The 22267-nt window shown below is 35.3% G+C and overlaps 2 protein-coding genes across 3 annotated transcripts in view; both read right to left on the bottom strand.

Annotated features, from left to right (window-relative positions):
• The window catches only part of LOC135125237 (tachykinin-like peptides receptor 99D), a 273845-nt gene that overhangs the window by 26514 nt on the left and 225064 nt on the right, over nt 1–22267 (bottom strand). For both annotated transcript variants that reach the window (XM_064050670.1, XM_064050671.1), the window contains exon 8: nt 1594–1790. In XM_064050670.1, the coding sequence (XP_063906740.1) occupies nt 1594–1790 (197 nt within the window). The remainder of the gene's footprint in view (nt 1–1593; nt 1791–22267) is intronic.
• On the bottom strand, nt 20944–22256 carry LOC135125245 (alpha-tocopherol transfer protein-like). Its single transcript, XM_064050684.1, has 3 exons — nt 21608–22256; nt 21194–21554; nt 20944–21141 (listed from the first exon to the last, which is right to left on the bottom strand). Exons 1-3 carry the CDS (start codon nt 21877–21879, stop codon nt 20944–20946), a joined length of 831 nt encoding a protein of 276 aa, XP_063906754.1. The 5' UTR covers nt 21880–22256.

Here is a 22267-nt window from a genome sequence, read left to right as displayed (position 1 = left end):
AAGAAAGGATAAAAGAGGTAAAAATGAAGAAAAAGCGGCAGAAATTAGTGATAAAAAGAGGCAATAAAAAAGTGACAACAAAATGCAATTAAAAAAAACCACAACAAGAAAAAGGCAATAAAAAGGAAGGAACATAAAAAAATAAAATAAAATGGTGGTAGAAACAGGTGCAAAAAGGGAACTAAAAAAGGTGACCAAAAACGACAAAAGACTGATAAAATGCGAAAGAAAGGACTAGAAAAAAGCCAAAAATGTCTCAAAAAAAAAAAAACAAGCTAGAAAAAAGATAACAGAAGTAGAACGACAAAAATGGCGGGAAAAACGGGAAAAAAGCAATAAAAATTGACAAAACAGAAGAAGTTGGATCTAAAATGAAGGGCTTAAAACAGAAATATATCAGAATATAATTATTGTAAACTCGTATTAATACGTTACTACGAATTCTTAGATAAGTAAGCAAAAAATCGCACTAGAAATTTAAAGAGTAATTTTTTCAAACTAGTAACAATCACAAAAGTAGAACAGGTAGTGCCGTTTTAAACTTTGTATATACACTGGGATCTCACCTTCGTAAATCAACTCAGAACTGATTCAATTAAACTTTGATTCAAAGCCGACAGGTTTGAAACGGAAGCAAATCAATTATAAGTTACGACTTTCTTTTAATGAAGTTTCTAACACGTGTATTACGCGAAAACTTTACAGCTTAATTAAAAAAGTCTCAGCCAATAAACTAAATTTGTAAAGACGAAACGTGTTCCTGGAGGCTTTCTGCACGATCCAGGGTATATATACATATGTATGTATATTAATACAATGATTTTACAAAACGGAACAAAACAATAATTCTAGAATTCAAAACGAACCACACAAAGTCCGCGGTCTCTCTAAAACCCCAAGTATAAAACTCCTTCAAAGTTGGAAAATAGTTCTCTCGGGACCGCTTATACCGTCTAGTTGTAGCAACCCAGCCCGAAATTCTATCCCACATCCACTCTTTTTTTCTCTCTAGTCGTTATTAAATTTCATTTTTATTTACTCAGCTCCGCTCAGTGGGAAATGTCCGTCGTGCACTTTAATTCCACAATCTACATACTATACTTTTCTATCAACACGCCCGTTAATATACCCCCCGCTGCGAAAAAACGAGCAAGAAAGCAGAAATGATATCCGAGCTTGTATTATAGCTGCCACACTTTTTATTTTCATTTTCAATTAATCCGAAAGGAGTTTCATTTCACCTCCTGCTGTTTCCCGACGCGAAATAATATCAAAGCGGACGGCGAGAATCTTAAAACTTGCCTTAACAGAAATTACATAAGTTCGATTGGATCTGCGAGCTAATCCCAGTGGGGTCAAATGGGCCCTTAAGTGGTCCAGATGACTAGGACGTTCAATATGACTTGTTGCCGAATAAACTACTTGAAAGTGCCGACACGGAATTGCTGGTCGCAGTATGTACACAGCAACAATAGCGAGTCGAGAGAGAATTGGTTAAATCAATCAATAACGGCAACACGAGAGGATTAGGGGTTGAGACAAGTGGTAGTGTTACAAGTATTTGAATCAGTTAATTGAAGGTTATTAGATTACCTTGCGTTCATCCAGCAGTAGATGATGGGGTTGTACATGGAGTTGCTCATGGCCAGCCAGTAAATAGCCAGGTAGGTTTCCTGGATGTAAGTAGAGTTGGTGATTTCAGGGAAGTAGGAAGTCACGATGAAGTAGAGGTGATATGGAAGCCAACACACGGCGAAGATGATCACCACCACCATCATCATCTTCACGACCTGAAAAGAGCAAATTTTAGGTCAAAAAAAGGAAAAATAAATTTTACGCAACGCCGGGTTTCCTTTGTTTTATTTTATTATTTTACCCACATAATCATAAATAAAAATACTTATTATTGTTACTTATAAAAAAAGAACGTCTAGAGTGAATCTGAGAGAATCCGACAAAATCCGAAAGAATATAAGAGAATCAGATTAAATTTACTTACTTACTTACTTACTTTATTGACGGAAAAACATCCTTAAACAATACAAAGAAAAAATAATAAAATCACATGAGAATGTTACAATATTTTTAAAATAAGATTTGCCTTAACTTAGTTTGAAATTTAGGAAATGTATCTGAATAAAAATCAATTCTGCTATAAATAGAATTGCAAGTAAATAATATATTATTAAGTGGTGAAAACAACAAATAATTCGTAAAATTAAATTTAATGTAGAACAAGGGAGCTTGTCTAACATTGAACTGAGGAACATAGAAGTTAATAGAATTCAGAATGTCAGAATCGCACATATTGTTTAGAAGTTTATACATAAAACAAATTTTGTGAAAATCACGACGTACACTTAATAAAGACAAACCCAAATAAGATTTACTAAGACTAGTAGAATGAGAGACCTTAAGTGGTAATTTGAACAAAATAGATTTGACAAACTTATTTTGAATGCGTTCAATTCTATTCTTATGTATCTGATATATAGGATCCCACAGTATGCACCCATATTCCAAGACTGAACGGACCAATGATGAATATAATATACTAGAGAAGTACGAATATCATTAAAATCATGACAGTATCTCTTTATACACCCTAATACTTTATTAGCTTTTGAAACAATATATTCACAATGCAGGACAAAGGATAATTTGCTGTCTAAAATGATACCAAGGTCTTTTACGGAAGAAACAACTTTTAAGGAATTATTGTCAATAGCATAACACGGAATTGATGCCAGAATTTTACGACTAAAACATATTACTTGACATTTGCTATAATTTAATTTCATTAAGTTATCCTTACACCACAATGAGAGAGAATCTAAGTCGCTTTGCAGTAAAAACATATCGTTACTATCCCTAATAGTTTTAAATATTTTTAAGTCATCAGCGAACAGGCTAAAATTACATTTGAGTATATTAGACACATCATTTATATAAATGGAAAAGAGCAAAGGCCCGAGAATTGACCCTTGTGGGACCCCAGAGGTAATAATCTGTGAAGACGAGAAGCAATTTTTGAATTTCACAATCTGGGATCGATTATCAAGGTAACTAGTAAACCATAGAAGTAGATGACCAGAGACACCATAAGCGCTAAGTTTATTTATTAATATTTTATGACTAATTTTGTCAAAGGCCTTGCTGAGGTCAGTATACACAGTGTGAACTTCAGCACTCTCAGAAAATGACTTAATAACGTTATCAGTAAAACTTAACAAATTAGTTATAGTTGACCTTTTACGAAAAAAACCATGCTGATTCAAAGAGATAATATTTTTAAAAGCATAAGAAATATGAGTGTATACTATCGATTCCAATATCTTACAAGGTGTTGATAGGATGGAAACAGGCCTATAATTTTCAATGGAAGACTTACTACCTGCTTTATGTATAGGTACAACATGAGTCACCTTCCATAATGACGGAAACTTACCAGATTGTAATGATAAATTGAACAACAATTGCAGCGGTAATGCTAAAGACTTACCACAGTTCTTATAAAATTTTGGAGGAACGAAATCAGGACCAGCTCCCTTGTTAGAATCAATCATATCTAACGCACTTTTAACATCTGTCAAGTGAATGTTAATTTTATCAATATTAACCACTGAATCAAAAACAGCATTAAAATTAGGATTAATAACGTTACAATATACAGAGCCAAAGTAATTACTAAAACATTGACAAATATCAATATCATTATAAAAAATTTCATTGCCCAATCTCATTGGCAGTGGCATTTGACAATTAGATTTTGTGCGGATAAATTTCCAAAAGTTACTGGGATTTAACAACAAATCATTTTGAATATTAGAGATATGTTCACTATACGCACTCTTAATCATAACTTTACATAAACTTCTCAAATTTACAAATTTCACATAGTCTGTATTAGTACTAGTTCTTTTAAATTGCTTGTGAGCAATTTTCTTTGCCTTTATAAGATTTATAATATCACGACTAAACCACTTGGGATACGAAGAAGTTACTTTGCGTTTGACTGGTACAAATTGCTCACAAGCAGCATGTACATGTTCATAGAAAATATTTACTGCATCATCAACATCAACGATATTATCAAAAATTGAATACCAATTAATACCAGAAAAATAGCTACAAATATCAACGTAAGATACAGAGTTAAAGTCAAAATAGTATTCAACTTTATTACAATTCATATCAATGAAGCAGTCAAGAACAACTTCAATCAAAAGAGGTGGATGACTAGCATCAATAATACTAAGGGAATTACACAATGACAGGTTACAATCATCTAAATTAGTGAAACATAAATCTAGTACATTACCAGCTATATTTTTAAAACAATTCAACTGGTGTAAACCACATGCAGAGAAAGAATCGCAAATGTGACATTCACATAGCCCTGCGGATGAAAAAGGAACATAACCATTAAACTCATCATCAGGATGCCACACGATGTTGGGTAAATTATAGTCACCAACCAGGAAAATATAAGAACTGACATTTTTTTCACATATATCATTTACTGTTTCAGTATGCACTACGTATTTACCAATTCCAGAATCAGGAGGTAGGTAAACTGTTCCTATAATAATGTCAACTGAACCAACAGTTATTTTTACAAATAACTGCTCAACAGTATTTACATTTAATAATATCTCACTAGATAAAAATGTTTTCAAAACAGCTATGAGAACCCCACCTCCGCGCATTTTACTACTGTTGAACATGTTACGATCACACCTGTACACAACGTATCTGTTGTCAAATAACTCACTACTGTTAACTTCAGGATAAAGCCATGTCTCAGTCAAGACAATTACACTAAATTCTTCAGAGAGACACTCACAATAAAAATCACTTATTTTAGTGTTCAAACCCCTGACATTTTGATAATATACTCTAAAATTGCTTTTGTGTAAGGAGTTACCTATGACATTACTTTACCTTATACTGCGAAAAAAATGAAACTTCTTTATAACTACTCCAGAAGGCCAAATATCTTCACAAAGTAATTTATTAAACATGTCCTCATCAACAGTTATTTTAAACGCAATACTCCTGGCTGAGTCTCTTTTGGGTAGTTGTTCAACCTCAAAATTTCTTTCTGGAAATTTCGACATGAGATAATCTTGAATTGCATTAGACTTAACAATCTAGAGATAAATTGCCAACATATATATATCGTTTTTTAATTGCAGCTTTAAAGGTCAAATTGCCCCCTTCAAGTTTACCTTTAATAATATTGACTTTTTTCTTGTTATGAATAACCTTTTAAAACCATCAATTTCGACAGAATACGAGAGAATCCAACTAAATTCAAAGAATAACGTAAGGAATAACGAATAATTGAAGAGAATACGAGAGAATTCGACCATATCCGAGAAGATCTGGAAGAACCCGAAGGAACCCGAGAGAATATAACAGAATCCGGCAAAATTCCGAGAAGATATCGAGAGAATCCGGAAGAATCCATAAGAATCGAAGAGAATGTGGGAGAAACTGGACTAATCTAAGAGATTCTGAACAAGTTAAAAAGAATCCGATAGAATGTGAGAGAATGGAGAATAATCTTAAAGAGTCCGAGAAAATCCGAGGGAATCCAATTAAATTCCAAGAGGATTGGAAAGAATCGTGAAGAATTCAAAACATCCCAAAGAAACCGAAATGAATCTAAGAGAATTTCGGAGAATCTAAGAAAATCTGACAGAATTCGAAAGAATGCCAGAGAATACGAGAGAATTCGGTCATATTCCGAGAGGATAGGAGAGATTCCGGAAGAATATAAAAGAATCCGGCAAAATTCCGTGAAGATAGGCGAAGATCCGAAAAATCCAGAAGAAATCGAGAAAGTCTGAAAGAATCCATAGAGATCCAAAGGAATGTGGGAGAAAATGGAATATTCTAAGAGAATCTGAAAAAACCGAGAGAATATGAGGCAGCTGAGAAAACCCAAAAGAATTCTGAAGAACTCAAAAAGAATCCAATAGAATAACCTTAACAATGGAGAGAATCCGAGAGAATCCAACGAAAGTCCAAGAGGATTGGAAAGAATCTTGAAGAATCCAAAATAATACAAAAGAATACGGGAGAATCTGGCTAAATTCCTGGACGATAAGAAAAAATCCGGAACAATGCGAAATAAACCGAAAGAGAATGTGGGAGAAACCGGAATAATCTAAGAGAATCTGAAAAAACCGAGAGAATATGAGGCAGCCGAGAGAACCCAACAGAATTCTGAAGAACTCAAAAAGAGTCCTATAGAATGTGAGAGAATGGGGAACAATCTTAAAGAGTCCGAAAAAATCCTAGAGAATCTAACGAAATTCCAAGATGATTGAAAATAATCCTAGAGAATATAAAATAATGCAAAAGAATACGAGAAAATCTGGCTAAATTCTGGAAGGATAAGAAAAAATCCGGAAGAATTCGAAAGAAACCGAAAGAATAGAAATCCAAGAGAATGTTGGAAAATTTGAGAAAATCTGACGGAATTCGAAAGAATGCCAGAGAATACGAGAGAATTGGGCTAAATTCCTGCAGGAATGGAGAGAATCCGGAAAAGTTCATAAAAATTCAAGAGGATGTGAAAGAATACAAAAGAATTTGAGAAAATCCGACAGAATCTGAGAAAATACGAGAGAATAAGAGATAATAATCCAACTAAATTCCAAGAGGATTGGAAAGAATCGTGAAGAATTTAAAACATCCCAAAGAAACCGAAATGAATCCAAGAGAATGTTGGAGAATCTAAGAAAATCTGACAGAATTCGAAAGAATGCCAGAGAATACGAGAGAATCGGGATAAATTCCTACAGAAACGCAAAAAATCCCAAAAAAATCCATAAAAATTCAACGAATGTGAAAGAATCCAAAAGAATACGAGAGAATATGAGATAATCGAACTAAATTCTAACAAGAACAGAAAGAATCCCGAATAATTCAAGAGAATACGAGAGAATTCGGTCATACTCTGAGAGGATAGGAAGGATTCTGGAAGAATATAATATAAAAGAATCCGGCAAAATTCCGTGAAGAAATCGAGAAAGTCTGGAAGAATTCATAGGGATCCAAAGGAATGTGGGAGAAACTGGAATATTCTAAGAGAATCTGAAAAAACCGAGAGAATATGAGGCAGCCGTGAGAACCCAAGAGAATTCTGAAGAAGTCAAAAAGAATCCGATAGAATGTGAGAGAATAGGGAATAATCTTAATAATGGAGAGAATCCGAGAGAATCCAACGAAATTCCAAGAGGATTGGAAAGAATCTTGAAGAATCCAAAATAATACAAAAGAAAACGGGAGAATCTAGCTAAATTCCTGGAGGATAAGACAAAATCCGGAACAATTCAAAATAAACCGAAAGAGAAAGTGGGAGAAACTGGAATATTAAGAGAATCCGAAAAAACCGAGAGAATGTGAGGCAGCCGAGAGAACCCAAGAGAATTCTGAAAAACTCAAAAAGAATCTTATAGAATGTGAGAGAATGGGGAACAATCTTAAAGAGTCCGAGAAAATCCTAGAGAATCTAACGAAATTCCAAGATGATTGAAAAGAATCCTAGAGAATACAAAATAATGCAAAAGAATACGAGAAAATCTGGCTAAATTCTGGAAGGCTAAGAAAAAATCCGAAAGAATTCGAAAGAAACCGAAAGAATAGAAATCCAAGAGAATGTTTGAGAATTTGAGAAAATCTGACGGAATTCGAAAGAATGCCAGAGAATACGAGAGAATTGGGCTAAATTTCTACAGGAATGGAGAGAATCCGGAAAAATCCATAAAAATTCAAGAGGATGTCAAAGAATACAAAAGAATTCGAGAATATCCGACAGAATTTGAGAAAATACGAGAGAATATGAGATAATCCAACTAAATTCCAAGAGGATTGGAAAGAATCGTGAAGAATTCAAAACATCCCAAAGAAACCGAAATTAATCCAAGAGAATGTTGGAGAATCTAAGAAAATGTGACAGAATTCGAAAGAATGCCAGAGAATACGAGAGAATCGGTATAAATTCCTACAGAAATGCAAAAAATCCGAAAAAAATCTATAAAAATCCAACGAATGTGAAAGAATCCAAAAGAATACGAGAGAATATGAGATAATCGAACTAAATTCTAACAAGAACAGAAAGAATCCCGAATAATTCAAGAGAATACGAGAGAATTCGGTCATACTCTGAGAGGATTGGAAAGATTCTGGAAGAATATATAAAAGAATCCGGCAAAATTTCGTGAAGAAATCGAGAAAGTCTGGAAGAATTCATAGGGATTCAAAGGAATGTGGGAGAAACTGGAATATTCTAAGAGAATCTGAAAAAACCGAGAGAATATGAGGCAGCCGTGAGAACCCAAGAGAATTCTGAAGAAGTCAAAAAGAATCCGATAGAATGTGAGAGAATAGGGAATAATCTTAATAATGGAGAGAATCCGAGAGAATCCAACGAAATTCCAAGAGGATTGGAAAGAATCTTGAAGAATCCAAAATAATACAAATGAAAACGGGAGAATCTAGCTAAGTTCCTGGAGGATAAGACAAAATCCGGAACAATCCAAAATAAACCGAAAGAGAATGTGGGAGAAACTGGAATATTAAGAGAATCCGAAAAAACCGAGAGAATGTGAGGCAGCCAAGAGAACCCAACAGAATTCTGAAGAACTCAAAAAGAGTCCTATAGAATGTGAGAGAATGGGGAAGAATCTTAAAGAGTCCGAGAAAATCCTAGAGAATCTAACGAAATTCCAAGATGATTGAAAAGAATGATAGAGAATACAAAATAATGCAAAAGAATACGAGAAAATTTGGCTAAATTCTGGAAGGATAAGAAAAAATCCGGAAGAATTCGAAAGAAACCGAAAGAATAGAAATCCAAGAGAATGTTGGAAAATTTGAGAAAATCTGACGGAATTCGAAAGAATGCCAGAGAATACGAGAGAATTGAGCTAAATTCCTACAGGAATGGAGAGAGTCCGGAAAAATCAATAAAAATTCAAGAGGATGTCAAAGAATACAAAAGAATTCGAGAAAATCCGACAGAATCTGAGAAAATACGAGAGAATATGAGATAATCCAACTAAATTCCAAGAGGATTGTAAAGAATCGTTAAGAATTCAAAACATCCCAAAGAAACTGAAATGAATCCAAGAGAATGTTGGAGAATCTAAGAAAATCTGACAGAATTCGAAAGAATGCCAGAGAATACGAGAGAATCGGGATAAATTCCTACAGAAACGTAAAAAATCTGAAAAAAATCCATAAAAATCCAACGAATGTGGAAGAATCCAGAAAGAATACGAGAGACTATGAGATAATCGAACTAAATTCTAACAAGAACAGAAAGAATCCCGAATAATTCAAGAGAATACGAGAGAATTCGGTTATATTCCGAGAGGATAGGAGAGATTCCGGAAGAACATAAAAGAATCCGGCAAAATTCCGTGAAGAAATCAAGAAAGTCTGGAAGAATTCATAGGGATCCAAAGGAATGTGGGAGAAACTGGAATATTCTAAGAGAATCTGAAAAAACCGAGAGAATATGAGGCAGTCGTGAGAACCCAAGAGAATTCTGAAGAACTCAAGAAGAGTCCTATAGAATGTGAGAGAATGGGGAAGAATCTTAAAGAGTCCGAGAAAATCCTAGAGAATCCAACGAAATTCCAAGATGATTGAAAAGAATCCTAGAGAATACAAAATAATGCAAAAGAATACAAGAAAATCTGGCTAAATTCTGAAAGGATAAGAAAAAATCCGGAAGAATTCGAAAGAAACCGAAAGAATAGAAATCCAAGGGGATGTTGGAGAATTTGAGAAAATCTGACGTAATTCGAAAGAATGCCAGAGAATACGAGAGAATTGGGCTAGATTCCTACAGGAATGGAGAGAGTCCGGAAAAATCCATAAAAATTCAAGAGGATGTCAAAGAATACAAAAGAATTCGAGAAAATCCGACAGAATCTGAGAAAATACGAGAGAATATGAGATAATCCAACTAAATTCCAAGAGGATTGGAAAGAATCGTGAAGAATTCAAAACATCCCGAAGAAACCGAAATGAATCCAAGAGAATGTTGGAGAATCTAAAAAAATCTGACAGAATTCGAAAGAATGCCAGAGAATACGAGAGAATCGGGCTAAATTCCTACAAAAACGCAAAAAATCCGAAAAAAATCCATCAAAATCCAACGAATGTGAAAGAATCCAAAAGAATACGAGAGAATATGAGATAATCGAACTAAATTCTAACAGGAACGGAAAGAATCCCGAATAATTCAAGAGAATACGAGAGAATTCGGTCATATTCCGAGAGGGTAGGAGAGATTGCGGAAGAATATAAAAGAATCCGGCAAAATTCCGTGAAGATAGGCGAAGATCCGGAAAATCCAGAAGAAATCGAGAAAGTCTGATAGAGATAGAGATCCAAAGGAATGTGGGAGAAACTGGAATATTCTAAGAGAATCTGAAAAAACCGAGAGAATATGAGGTAGCTGAGAGACCCCAAAAGAATTCTGAAGAACTCAAAAAGAATCCGATAGAATGTGAGAGAATAGGGAATAATCTTAATAATGGAGAGAATCCGAGAAAATTCAACGAAATTCCAAGAGGATTGGAAAGAATCTTGAAGAATCCAAAATAATACAAAAGAATACGGGAGAATCTGGCTAAATTCCTGGAGGATAAGAAAAAATCCGGAACAATCCGAAATAAACCGAAAGAGAATGTGGGAGAAACCGGAATAATCTAAGAGAATCTGAAAAAACCGAGAGAATATGAGGCAGCCGAGAGAACCCAAGAGAATTCTGAAGAACTCAAAAAGAATCGTATAGAATGTGAGAGAATGGGGAACAATCTTAAAGAATCCGAGAAAATCCTAGAGAATCTAACGAAATTCCAAGATGATTGAAAAGAATCCTAGAGAATACAAAATAATGCAAAAGAATACGAGAAAATCTGGCTAAATTCTGGAAGGATAAGAAAAAATCCGGAAGAATTCGAAAGAAACCGAAAGAATAGAAATCCAAGAGAATGTTGGAAAATTTGAGAAAAACTGACGGAATTCGAAAGAATGCCAGAGAATACGAGAGAATTGGGCTAAATTCCTACAGGAATGGAGAGAATCCGGAAAAATCCATAAAAATTCAAGAGGATGTCAAAGAATACAAAAGAATTCGAGAAAATCCGATAGAATCTGAGAAAATACGAGAGAATATGAGATAATCCAACCAAATTCCAAGAGGATTGGAAAGAATCGTGAAGAATTCAAAACATCCCAAAGAAACCGAAATGAAAACAAGAGAATGTTGGAGAATCTGAGAAAATATGACGAAATTTGAAAGAATGCCAGAGAATACGAGAAAATCGGACTAAATTCCTACAGAAACGCAAAAAATCCGAAAAAAATCCATAAAAATCCAACGAATGTGAAAGAATCCAAAAGAATACGAGAGAATATGAGATAATCGAACTAAATTCTAACAGGAACGGAAAGAATCCCGAATAATTCAAGAGAATACGAGAGAATTCGGTCATATTCCGAGAGGATACGAGAGATTCCGATAGAATATAAAAGAATCCCGCAAAATTTCGTGAAGATGGGCGAAGATCCAGAAAATCCAGAAGGAATCGAGAAAGTCTGAAAGAATCCATAGAGATCCTAAGGAATGTGGGAGAAACTGGAATATTCTAAGAGAATCTGAAAAAACCGAGAGAATATGAGGCAGCTGAGAAAACCCAAAAGAATTCTGAAGAACTCAAAAAGAATCCGATAGAATGTGAGAGAATAGGGAATAATCTTAATAATGGAGAGAACCCGAGAGAATCCAACGAAATTCCAAGAGGATTGGAAAGAATCTTGAAGAATCCAAAATAATACAAAAGAAAACGGGAGAATCTAGCTAAATTCCTGGAGGATAAGACAAAATCCGGAACAATTCAAAATAAACCGAAAGAGAATGTGGGAGAAACTGGAATATTAAGAGAATCCGAAAAAACCGAGAGAATGTGAGGCAGCCGAGAGAACCCAAGAGAATTCTGAAAAACTCAAAAAGAATCTTATAGAATGTGAGAGAATGGGGAACAATCTTAAAGAGTCCGAGAAAATCCTAGAGAATCTAACGAAATTCCAAGATGATTGAAAAGAATCCTATAGAATACAAAATAATGCAAAAGAATACGAGAAAATCTGGCTAAATTCTGGAAGGATAAGAAAAAATCCGGAAGAGTTCGAAAGAAACCGAAAGAATAGAAATCCAAGAGAATGTTGGAAAATTTGAGAAAATCTGACGGAATTCGAAAGAATGCCAGAAAATACGAGAGAATTGGGCTAAATTTCTACAGGAATGTAGAGAATCCGGAAAAATCCATAAAAATTCAAGAGGATGTCAAAGAATACAAAAGAATTCGAGAAAATCCGACAGAATCTGAGAAAATACGAGAGAATATGAGATAATCCAACTAAATTCCAAGAGGATTGGAAAGAATCGTGAAGAATTCAAAACATCCCAAAGAAACCGAAATGAATCCAAGAGAATGTTGGAGAATCTAAGAAAATCTGACAGAATTCGAAAGAATGCCAGAGAATACGAGAGAATCGGGATAAATTCCTACAGAAACGCAAAAAATCCGAAAAAATCCATAAAAATCCAACGAATGTGAAAGAATCCAAAAGAATACGAGAGAATATGAGATAATCGAACTAAATTCTAACAGGAACGGAAAGAATCCCGAACAATTCAAGAGAATACGAGAGAATTCGGTCATATTTCGAGAGGACAGGAGAGATTCCGGAAGAATATAAAAGAATCCGGCAAAATTCCGTGAAGACAGGCGAAGATCCGGAAAATCCAGAAAAAATCGAGAAAGTCTGAAAGAATCTATAGAGATTCAAAGGAATGTGGGAGAAACTGGAATATTCTAAGAGAATCTGAAAAAACCGAGAGAATATGAGGCAGCTGAGAGAACCCAAAAGAATTCTAAAGAACTTGAAAAGAATCCGATAGAATGTGAGAGAATAGGGAATAATCTTAATAATGGAGAGAATCCGAGAGAATCCAACGAAATTCCAGCAGGATTGGAAAGAATCTTGAAGAATCCAAAATAATACAAAAGAATACGGGAGAATCTGGCTAAATTCCTGGACGATAAGAAAAAATCCGGAACAATCGGAAATAAACCGAAAGAGAGTGTGGGAGAGACCGGGATAATCTAAGAGAATCTGAAAAAACCGAGAGAATATGAGGCAGCCGAGAGAACCCAAGAGAATTCTGAAGAACTCAAAAAGAGTCCTATAGAATGTGAGAGAATGGGGAAGAATCTTAAAGAGTCCGAGAAAATCCGAGAGAATCTAACGAAATTCCAAGATGATTGAAAAGAATTCTAGAGAATACAAAATAATGCAAAAGAACACGAGAAAATCTGGCTAAATTCTGGAAGGATAAGAAAAAATCCGAAAGAATTCGAAAGAAACCGAAATAATAGTAATCCAAGAGAATGTTGGAGAATTTGAGAAAATCTGACGGAATTCGAAAGAATGCCTGAGAATACGAGAGAATTGGGCTAAATTCCTACACGAATGGAGAGAATCCGGAAAAATCCATAAAAATTCAAGAGGATGTCAAAGAATACAAAAGAATTCGAGAAAATCCGACGGAATCTGAGAAAATACGAGAGAATATGAGATAATCCAACTAAATTCCAAGAGGATTGAAAAGAATCCTAGAGAATACAAAATAATGCAAAAGAATACGAGAAAATCTGGCTAAATTCTGGAAGGATAAGAAAAAATCCGGAAGAATTCGAAAGAATAGAAATCCAAGAGAATGTTGGAGAATTTGAGAAAATCTGACGGAATTGAAAGAATGCCAGAAAATACGAGAGAATTGGGCTAAATTCCTACAGGAATGGAGAGAATCCGGAAAAATCCATAAAAATTCAAGAGGATGTCAAAGAATACAAAAGAATTCGAGAAAATCCGACAGAATCTGAGAAAATACAGGAGAATATGAGATAATCGAAGTTAATTCTAAGAGGAACGGAAAGAATCCGAAACAATTTAAGAGAAAATGAGAGAATTCGGTCATATTCCGAGAGGATAGGAGAGACTCCGGAAGAAACAGAAAATATCCGAGACAATACAAAACAATCCGACAAAATTCCGAAAAGATAGGAGAAGATCCGAAAAATCCGGAAGAAATCGGAAGAATCGGGAAGAATCCATAAGAATCCTAGAGAATGTGGGAGAAATTGGAATGTTCTAAGAGAATCTGAAAAAACGAAGAGAATATGAGGCAGCTGGGAGAACCCAAGAGAATTCTGAAGAAGTCAAAAAGAATCCGATATAATGTGAGAAAATAGGGAATAATCATGAAGAGTCTGAGAAAATCCTAGAGAATCCAACGAAATTCCAAGAGGATTGGAAAGAATCCTGAAGAGTCCAAAATAATGCAAAAGGATACGAGAGAATCTTGCTAAATTCTGGAACGATAAGAAAAAATCCGGAAGAATCCGAAAAAAACCGAAAGAATAAGAATTCAAGAGAATGTTGGAGAATCTGAGAAAATCTGACGGAATTCGAAAGAATGCCAGAGAATACGAAAGAATCGGGCTAAATTTCTACAATAACGGAGAGAATCCGGAAAAATCTATAAGAATCCAACAGAATCTGAAAGAATATAAAAGAATCCGAGAAAATACGACAGAATCTGAGAAAATACGAGAGAATATGAGACCATCGAAGTAAATTCTAAGAAGAAAGGAAAGAATCCCGAATAATTCAAGCGAAAATGAGAGAATTTGGCCATATTTCGAGAGGATAGGAGAGACTCCAGAAGAAACAGAAAGTATCCGAGACAATACAAAAGAATCCGACAAAATTCCGAAAAGATAGGAGAAGATCCGAAGAATCCGGAAGAAATCGGGAGAATCCGGAAGAATCTATAAGAATCCAAGAGAATGTGCGAGAAACTGGAATATTCCAAGAGAATCTGAAAAAACGGAGAGAATATGAGGCAGCTGGGAGAACCGAAGAGAATTCTGAAGAAGTCAAAAAGAATCCGATATAATGTGAGAAAATAGGGAATAATCATGAAGAGTCCGAGAAAATCCGAGAGAATCCAACGAAATTCCAAGAGGATTGGAAAGAATCCTGAAGAGTCCAAAATAATGCAAAAGGATATGAGAGAACTTGACTAAATTCTGGAACGATAAGAAAAAATCCGGAAGGATCCGAAAAAAACCGAAAGAATAAGAATCCAAGAGAATGTAGGAGAATCTGAGAAAATCTGACGGAATTCGAAAGAATGCCAGAGAATACGAGTGAATCGGGCTAAATTCCTACAATAATGGAGAGAATCCGGAAAAATCTATAAGAATCCAACAGAATCTGAAAGGATGCAAAGGAATCCGAGAAAATACGACAGAATCTGAGAAAATACGAGAGAATATGGGATAATCAAAGTGAATTCTAAGAAGAAAGGAAAGAATCCCGAACAATTCAAGCGAAAATGAGAGAATTTGGTCATATTTCGAGAGGATAGGAGAGACTCCAGAAGAAACAGAAAGTATCCGAGACAATACAAAAGAATCTGACAAAATTCCGAAAAGATAAGAGAAGATCCGAAAAATCCGGAAGAAATCGGGAGAATCCGGAAGATTCCATAAGAATCCAAGAGAATGTGGGAGAAACTGGAATAGTCTAAGAGAATCCGAAAAAACCGAGAGAATATGAGGCAGCTGGGAGAGCCCAAGGGAATTATGAAGAACTCAAAAAGAATCCGATAGAATGTGAGAAAATAGGGAATAATCATGAGAGTCCGAGAAAATCCGAGAGAATCCAACGAAATTCCAAGAGGATTGGAAAGAATCCTGAAGAGTCCAAAATAATGCAAAAGGATATGAGAGAATCTGGCTAAATTCTGGAACGATAAGAAAAAATCCGGAAGAATCCGAAAAAAACCGAAAGAATAAGAATCCAAGAGAATGTAGGAGAATTTGAGAAAATCTGACGGAATTCGAAAGAATGCCAGAGGATGCGACAGAATCGGGCTAAATTTCTACAATAATGGAGAGAATCCGGAAAAATCTATAAGAATCCAACAGAATCTGAAAGAATACAAAAGAATCCGAGAAAATACGACAGAATCTGAGAAAATACGAGAGAATATGTGATAATCGAAGTAAATTCTAAGAGGAAAGGAAAGAATCCCGAATAATTCAAGCGAAAATGAGAGAATTTGGTCATATTTCGAGAGGATAGGAGAGACTCCAGAAGAAACAGAAAGTATCCGAGACAATTCAAAAGAATCCGACAAAATTCCGAAAAATAGGAGAAGATCCGAAGAATCCGGAAGAAATCGGGAGAATCCGGAAGAATCTATAAGAATCCAAGAGAATATGCGAGAAACTGGAATATTCCAAGAGAATCTGAAAAAACGGAGAGAATATGAGGCAGCTGGGAGAACCGAAGAGAATTCTGAAGAAGTCAAAAAGAATCCTATATAATGTGAGAAAATAGGGAATAATCATGAAGAGTCCGAGAAAATCCGAGAGAATCCAACGAAATTCCAAGAAGATTGGAAAAAATCTTGAAGAATCTAAAATAATACAAAAGAATACTGGAGAATCTGGCTAAATTCCTGGAGGATAAGAAAAAATCCGGAACAATCCGAAATAAACCGAAAGAGAATGTGGGAGAAACCGGAATAATCTAAGAGAATCTGAAAAAACCGACAGAATATGAGGCAGCCGAGAGAACCCAAGAGAATTCTGAAGAAATCAAAAAGAATCCTATAGAATGTGAGAGAATGGGGAACAATCTTAAAGAGTCCGAGAAAATGCTACAGAATCCAACGAAATTCTGAAAAAACCGAGAGAATATGAGGCAACCGAGAGAACCCTAGATAATTTTGAAGAAGTCAAAAAGAATCCGATAGAATTTGAGACAATGGGGAATAATCTTAAAGAGACCAAGAAAATCTGACAGAATTCAACGAAATTCCAAGAGGATTGGCAATAGTCCTGAAGAATCCAAAATCATGCAAAAAGATACTAGAAAATCTGACAAATTTCGGGGAGGATAAGAAAAAATCCGTAAGAATCCGAAAGAAAACGAAAGAATAAGAATCCAAGAGAACGTTGAAGAATCTGAAAAGATCTGACAGAATTCAAAAGAATGCCAGAGAATACGAGAGAATTGGGCTAAGTTTCAAGAGGAACGGAGAGAATCCGGAAAAATCTATAAGAATCCAACAGGATATGAAAGTATCCAAAAGAATCGGAGAAAATTCGACAGAATTTTAAGAAGAACGGAAAGAATTCCGAATAATTCAAGAAAATACGGGAGAATTCGATCATATTCGAGAGGACAGGAGAGATTCCGGAAGAATATAAAAGAATCTGGCAAAATTCCGTGAAGATAGGCGAAAGTCCGGAAAATCCAGAAGAAATCTTGAAAGTCTGAAAGAATCCATAGAGATCCAAAGGAATGTGGGAGAAACTGGAATATTCTAAGAGAATCTGAAAAAACGGAGAGAATATGAGGCAGCTGAGAGAACCCAAAAGAATTCTGAAGAACTCAAAAAGAACCCAATAGAATGTGAGAGAATAGGGAATAATCTTAATAATGGAGAGAATCCGAGAGAATCTAACGAAATTCCAAGAGGATTGGAGAAAATCTTGAAGAATCCAAAATAATACAAAAGAATACTGGAGAATCTGGCTAAATTCCTGGAGGATAAGAAAAAATCCGGAACAATCCGAAATAAACCGAAAGAGAATGTGGGAGAAATCTAAGAGAATCTGAAAAAACCGACAGAATATGAGGCAGCCGAGAGAACCCAAGAGAATTCTGAAGAACTCAAAAAGAATCCTATAGAATGTGAGAGAATGGGGAACAATCTTAAAGAGTCCGAGAAAATCCGAGAGAATCCAACGAAATTCCAAGAGAATTGGAAAGAATCCTGAAGAATCCAAAATAATGCAAAAAGATAGGAGATAATTTGGCTAAATTCTGGGAGGATAAGAAAAAATCCGGAAGAATCGAAAAGAAACCGATAGAATAAGAATCCAAGAGAATGTTGGAGAGTTTGAGAAAATATGACGAAATTCGAAAGAATGCCAGAGAATACGAGAAGATCGGGCTAAATTCCTACAGGAACGGAGAGAATCCGGAAAAATTCATAAGAATCCAACAGAATGTGAAAGAACCCAAAAGAATCCGAGAAAATCGGACAGAAATTGAGAAAATACGAGAGAATCCAAATAAATTCTAAGAGAACGGAAACCATCTCGATTAATTCAAGAAAATATGAGAGAATTCTGCCATATTCCGAGAGGATAGAAGAGACTTCGGAAGAATTCGAAAGAATCCGAGATATTACCAAAGAATCCGGAAAAATTCCGAAAAGATAGGAGAAGATTTGGAAGAATCCGGAAGAAAGAAGTCCATAAGAATCAAAGAGAATATGAAAAACCCAGGAAATATGAGGGAGCCAAGAGAACCCAAGAGAATTCTGAAGAACTCAAAATGAATCCTATAGAATGTGAGAGAATAGGGAATAATCTAAAAGGATCTAAAAGAGTCCGAGAAAATCCGAGAGAATCCAACGAAATTCCAAGAGAATTGGAAAGAATCCTGAAGAATCCAAAATAATGCAAAAGGATACGAGAGAATTTGGCTAAATTCTGGGAGGATAAGAAAAAATCCGGAAGAATCGGAAAGAAATCGAGAGAATAAGAATCCAAGAGAGTGTTGGAGAATCTGAGAAAATATGACGAAATTTGAAAGAATGCCAGAGAATACGAGAGAATCGGGCTAAATTCCTACAGGAACGGAGAGAATCCGGAAAATCCATAAGAATCCAACAGAATGTGAAAGAACCCAAAAGAATTCGAGAAAATCCGACAGAAATTGAGAAAATACGAGAGAATTCAACTAAATTCTAAGAGAACGGAAAGCATCTCGATTAATTCAAGAAAATATGAGAGAATTCTGCCATACTCCGAGAGGATAGAAGAGACTCCGGAAGAATTCGAAAGAATCCGAGATATTACAAAAGAATCCGGCAAAATTCCGAAAAGATAGGAGAAGATTTGGAAGAATCCGGAAGAAAGAAGTCCGTAAGAATCAAAGAGAATATGAAAAACCCAAGGAATATGAGGGAGCCAAGAGAAACCAAGAGAATTCTGAAAAAGTCAAAAAGAATCCTATAGAATGTGAGAGAATAGGGAATAATCTAAAAGGATCTAAAAGAGTTCGAGAAAATCCGAGAGAATCCAACGAAATTCCAAGAAAATTGGAAAGAATCCCGAAGAATCCTAAATAATGCAAAAGGATACGAAAAAATTTGGCTAAATTCTGGGAGAATAAGAAAAAATCCCGGAGAATCTGAAAGAAACCGAGAGAATCCTGAAAAATCTATAAAAATCTATAAGATTCCGTAAGAATCCATAAGAATCCAAGAGAATATTGAGGACAGAATGTGAGAGAATCGGGCTAAATTCCTAAAGGAATTGAGAGAATCCAGAAGAATACGAAAAAACCCAGACAACCGAGAGAAATCAGTAGAATCCTGAAGAATTCAAAAAGAATCTGACAGAATGTGAGAGAATCCGGAATAAAGCGAAAGAATCCGAGAAAATCTAAGACAATTTGAGAGAAACCAAGTAACCCAAAGAAGAGAAAAAACACAAAAATCCAAAGAAATGAAAGAATTTTGAAAGAATCCGAAAATTTAATTACCACATTTCAGCTTTCTGGAGAATTCAAAAATGGTTCGGGAGAATCCATCAGAAACCGAAAGAATAAACATTGAATCGAGATCCGACAATTTCCGAAAGAAAACGAAATATTAAATGTGCTTAGGGGTGTAGAAAATTCAGATTTTAGAACAAAATAGGCATTTATCTTAGAATCCGCTATTAATTGTCACAGTTTTTCCAAGAATAATTTGGCGAGACTGTCCCAGTGGAAACTCCAACAATTTAAAATCAGCCTGTCCCCATGGAAATCCGACTAATCCGGCCCACGCAGCCGGAGACGAAATTAGACGTTTGAAGAACTGCGATATCAGAAAAACGTCTCAGCATGAGAAACGTGGCCTGTCAACGACAACACGTAATAAAACTAAATGTCGACACTAATTACATTTCAAAATACATGCCATACAGACGAACACCTGAATTACGTCTGAAATTAATGATCGATTGGCCAGTAGTTCTCAAACCGCCGACAAATTTTATTCCACACACGTCGCAGAAATGAAAGCGTTCACCAAAAGCTCTTTTATCGGATTTTAACCCTAAAGTGGACTAGACGGCTTTGCGCGCTTAACCTGCACCCGAAGGTATCTCGTTGTTACAATAATAAAAGCAGTAATGTAATAATTTTTACTCATTACATATAATTTAAAGTTCTTTCTAATCTTGTTGCTTTTTTGGTTTTATTTTTTTCATTCTCTTTAGTCGAGTTTTATTAGAGTTGTCAAAGTTTTCAAAAATATGATAGAATGTGGAAAAAGCTGAGAAAATCCAAAATAATTTAAGAGAATCTGACAAAATCCGAAATAATATGCAAATGAACCGAAAAAATTGGACAAATTCGGAAGAAACCGTGGGAATACAAGAGAATTCGAGAGAGTCTGAGAAAATCTGACAGAATCCGAAAACTAAATTAACAAATTTCAGCATCGTGAAGAATCCGAATGAATTCCAAAAATTTTGAAAATAATTTGAGAGAATCTGACAGAATCCGAAATAATAGAACATAAAAATTGAAAGAATGCGGAAAATACTAATAATTCAAAGAACTGAAAAAATAAAAAAATCCCGAATAATTGGAAAACAAAATTAACATATTTTGGTATCTTGGGGAATCTCGGAGAATTCGAAAACTTCTAAAAGAAAGGAAAGTCGATAATAAAACTTTTCTAGTGAAACTAGCCTAACGTGGTTTTTATTTTTTTAATACATGGTACATTTTTGTTTGTTTTTCTAAATCGGTAAACAGCGGCTGTAGTTTTAACATTTTTTCGTGGGTTTTTTCTGCTAAATAATGCTGCGAAGGTAAATTTCCACCATAGTCCTTTGGTACAAAGTCCTTAGATACAAACTCAAAAATTTCGTGCGTTTTTTCAGGAGTGTGGCAGTGTATCTATAACCAACAAATTAAAAAAAAAAAAACACTTCGATAAAAAAAATAGTACCGCTTCGTATAGTTCCCTATTAATAAACGGCTTTATAATGAAAAGTATGTTATTGAGAATATTCACAGCGTTCAAAATGTGAATCGACTTGATTCTAACTTGCAGCGCTTCTTGAACAAACTGGAAGAATTTCTGGATAACACCCAACCTCGCTCTCGTTAGATGCATAAACCCAATCCCTTTCATGTCGATTAATACAATCGATCCATCTGCCGGTCCGTCGTTCAAAGCGCAATCCAAAGTCATCAAAGTCAATTTTAAAAGTTGCGCTAGATGAAAATTGGAGTAGGACGTGTCGTTTAATTTTCCATAAGCTACCAAAACATTATCCGCCGTTCTACAAGGTGCCAGACTAATATCGCTACAAAAAAAAATTAAAACGAGAATTTCGAATCTTACTAAGTTTTTTTTTACAAAACGGAGAACCCTTGTTGACAATCTGCTCCCTCTAAATCCAAGTTGGCGAAGAGTTCAGGAGCGGCACTCCTACACTGGAAGTACCTCCTGGCGACTTGTTGGGCTTCTTGGAGATTATCGGCACACGACAAAAACAAAATTTGTTGCTGTTGGTTCAGGTCGGGTAGTTTTTCACAATCGCACCACTTTTTGAATTCGAGCAATGTTTCCGGTTTAAATTTTCCGGTTTTGATTAAGTCGCGTGCGTTGAATGAGTACTTCGGTGACATTGTACGCACGAGTACGAATTGTCCTTCAGACTGTGTTACGATAAACAATCTGCGTTGTCTATGCGTACCTGGTTCAAGAAGTCGGTTTCTTTGATAGAAGAGAAATTCGGTGGAACTGGTTTAATTGAGGCTGGGAAAAAAGTCACGGTGGTACTTTCCGTTTTTGCCAACGATTGTGAATGTAGCCTCACACTCAGTTAAGAAAAAATTTTGCGGTCGTACGATTTAATAAGCAAAGTTCTATCTCTCAAAAATGGAATTGTTATTAATAAGAACTCGAGGTCGGAATGGAACTGCATAAAATATAAAACAGGTACTCATTGCGAATATTAATTTGCATTGCACTTGAAATCTAGTACGCAATCCTGCTTGAGAAGAATCTTTAAAT

Source organism: Zophobas morio, unplaced genomic scaffold (genome assembly GCF_036711695.1).
Source record: "Zophobas morio isolate AGI-343-1 ecotype UQ-CSIRO unplaced genomic scaffold, CSIRO_AGI_Zmor_V1 ptg000008l, whole genome shotgun sequence".
Lineage (NCBI taxonomy): Eukaryota > Metazoa > Arthropoda > Insecta > Coleoptera > Tenebrionidae > Zophobas > Zophobas morio.
Note: the sequence above shows the minus strand (reverse complement) of the source record. Positions and strands in the feature narration are given on the sequence as shown.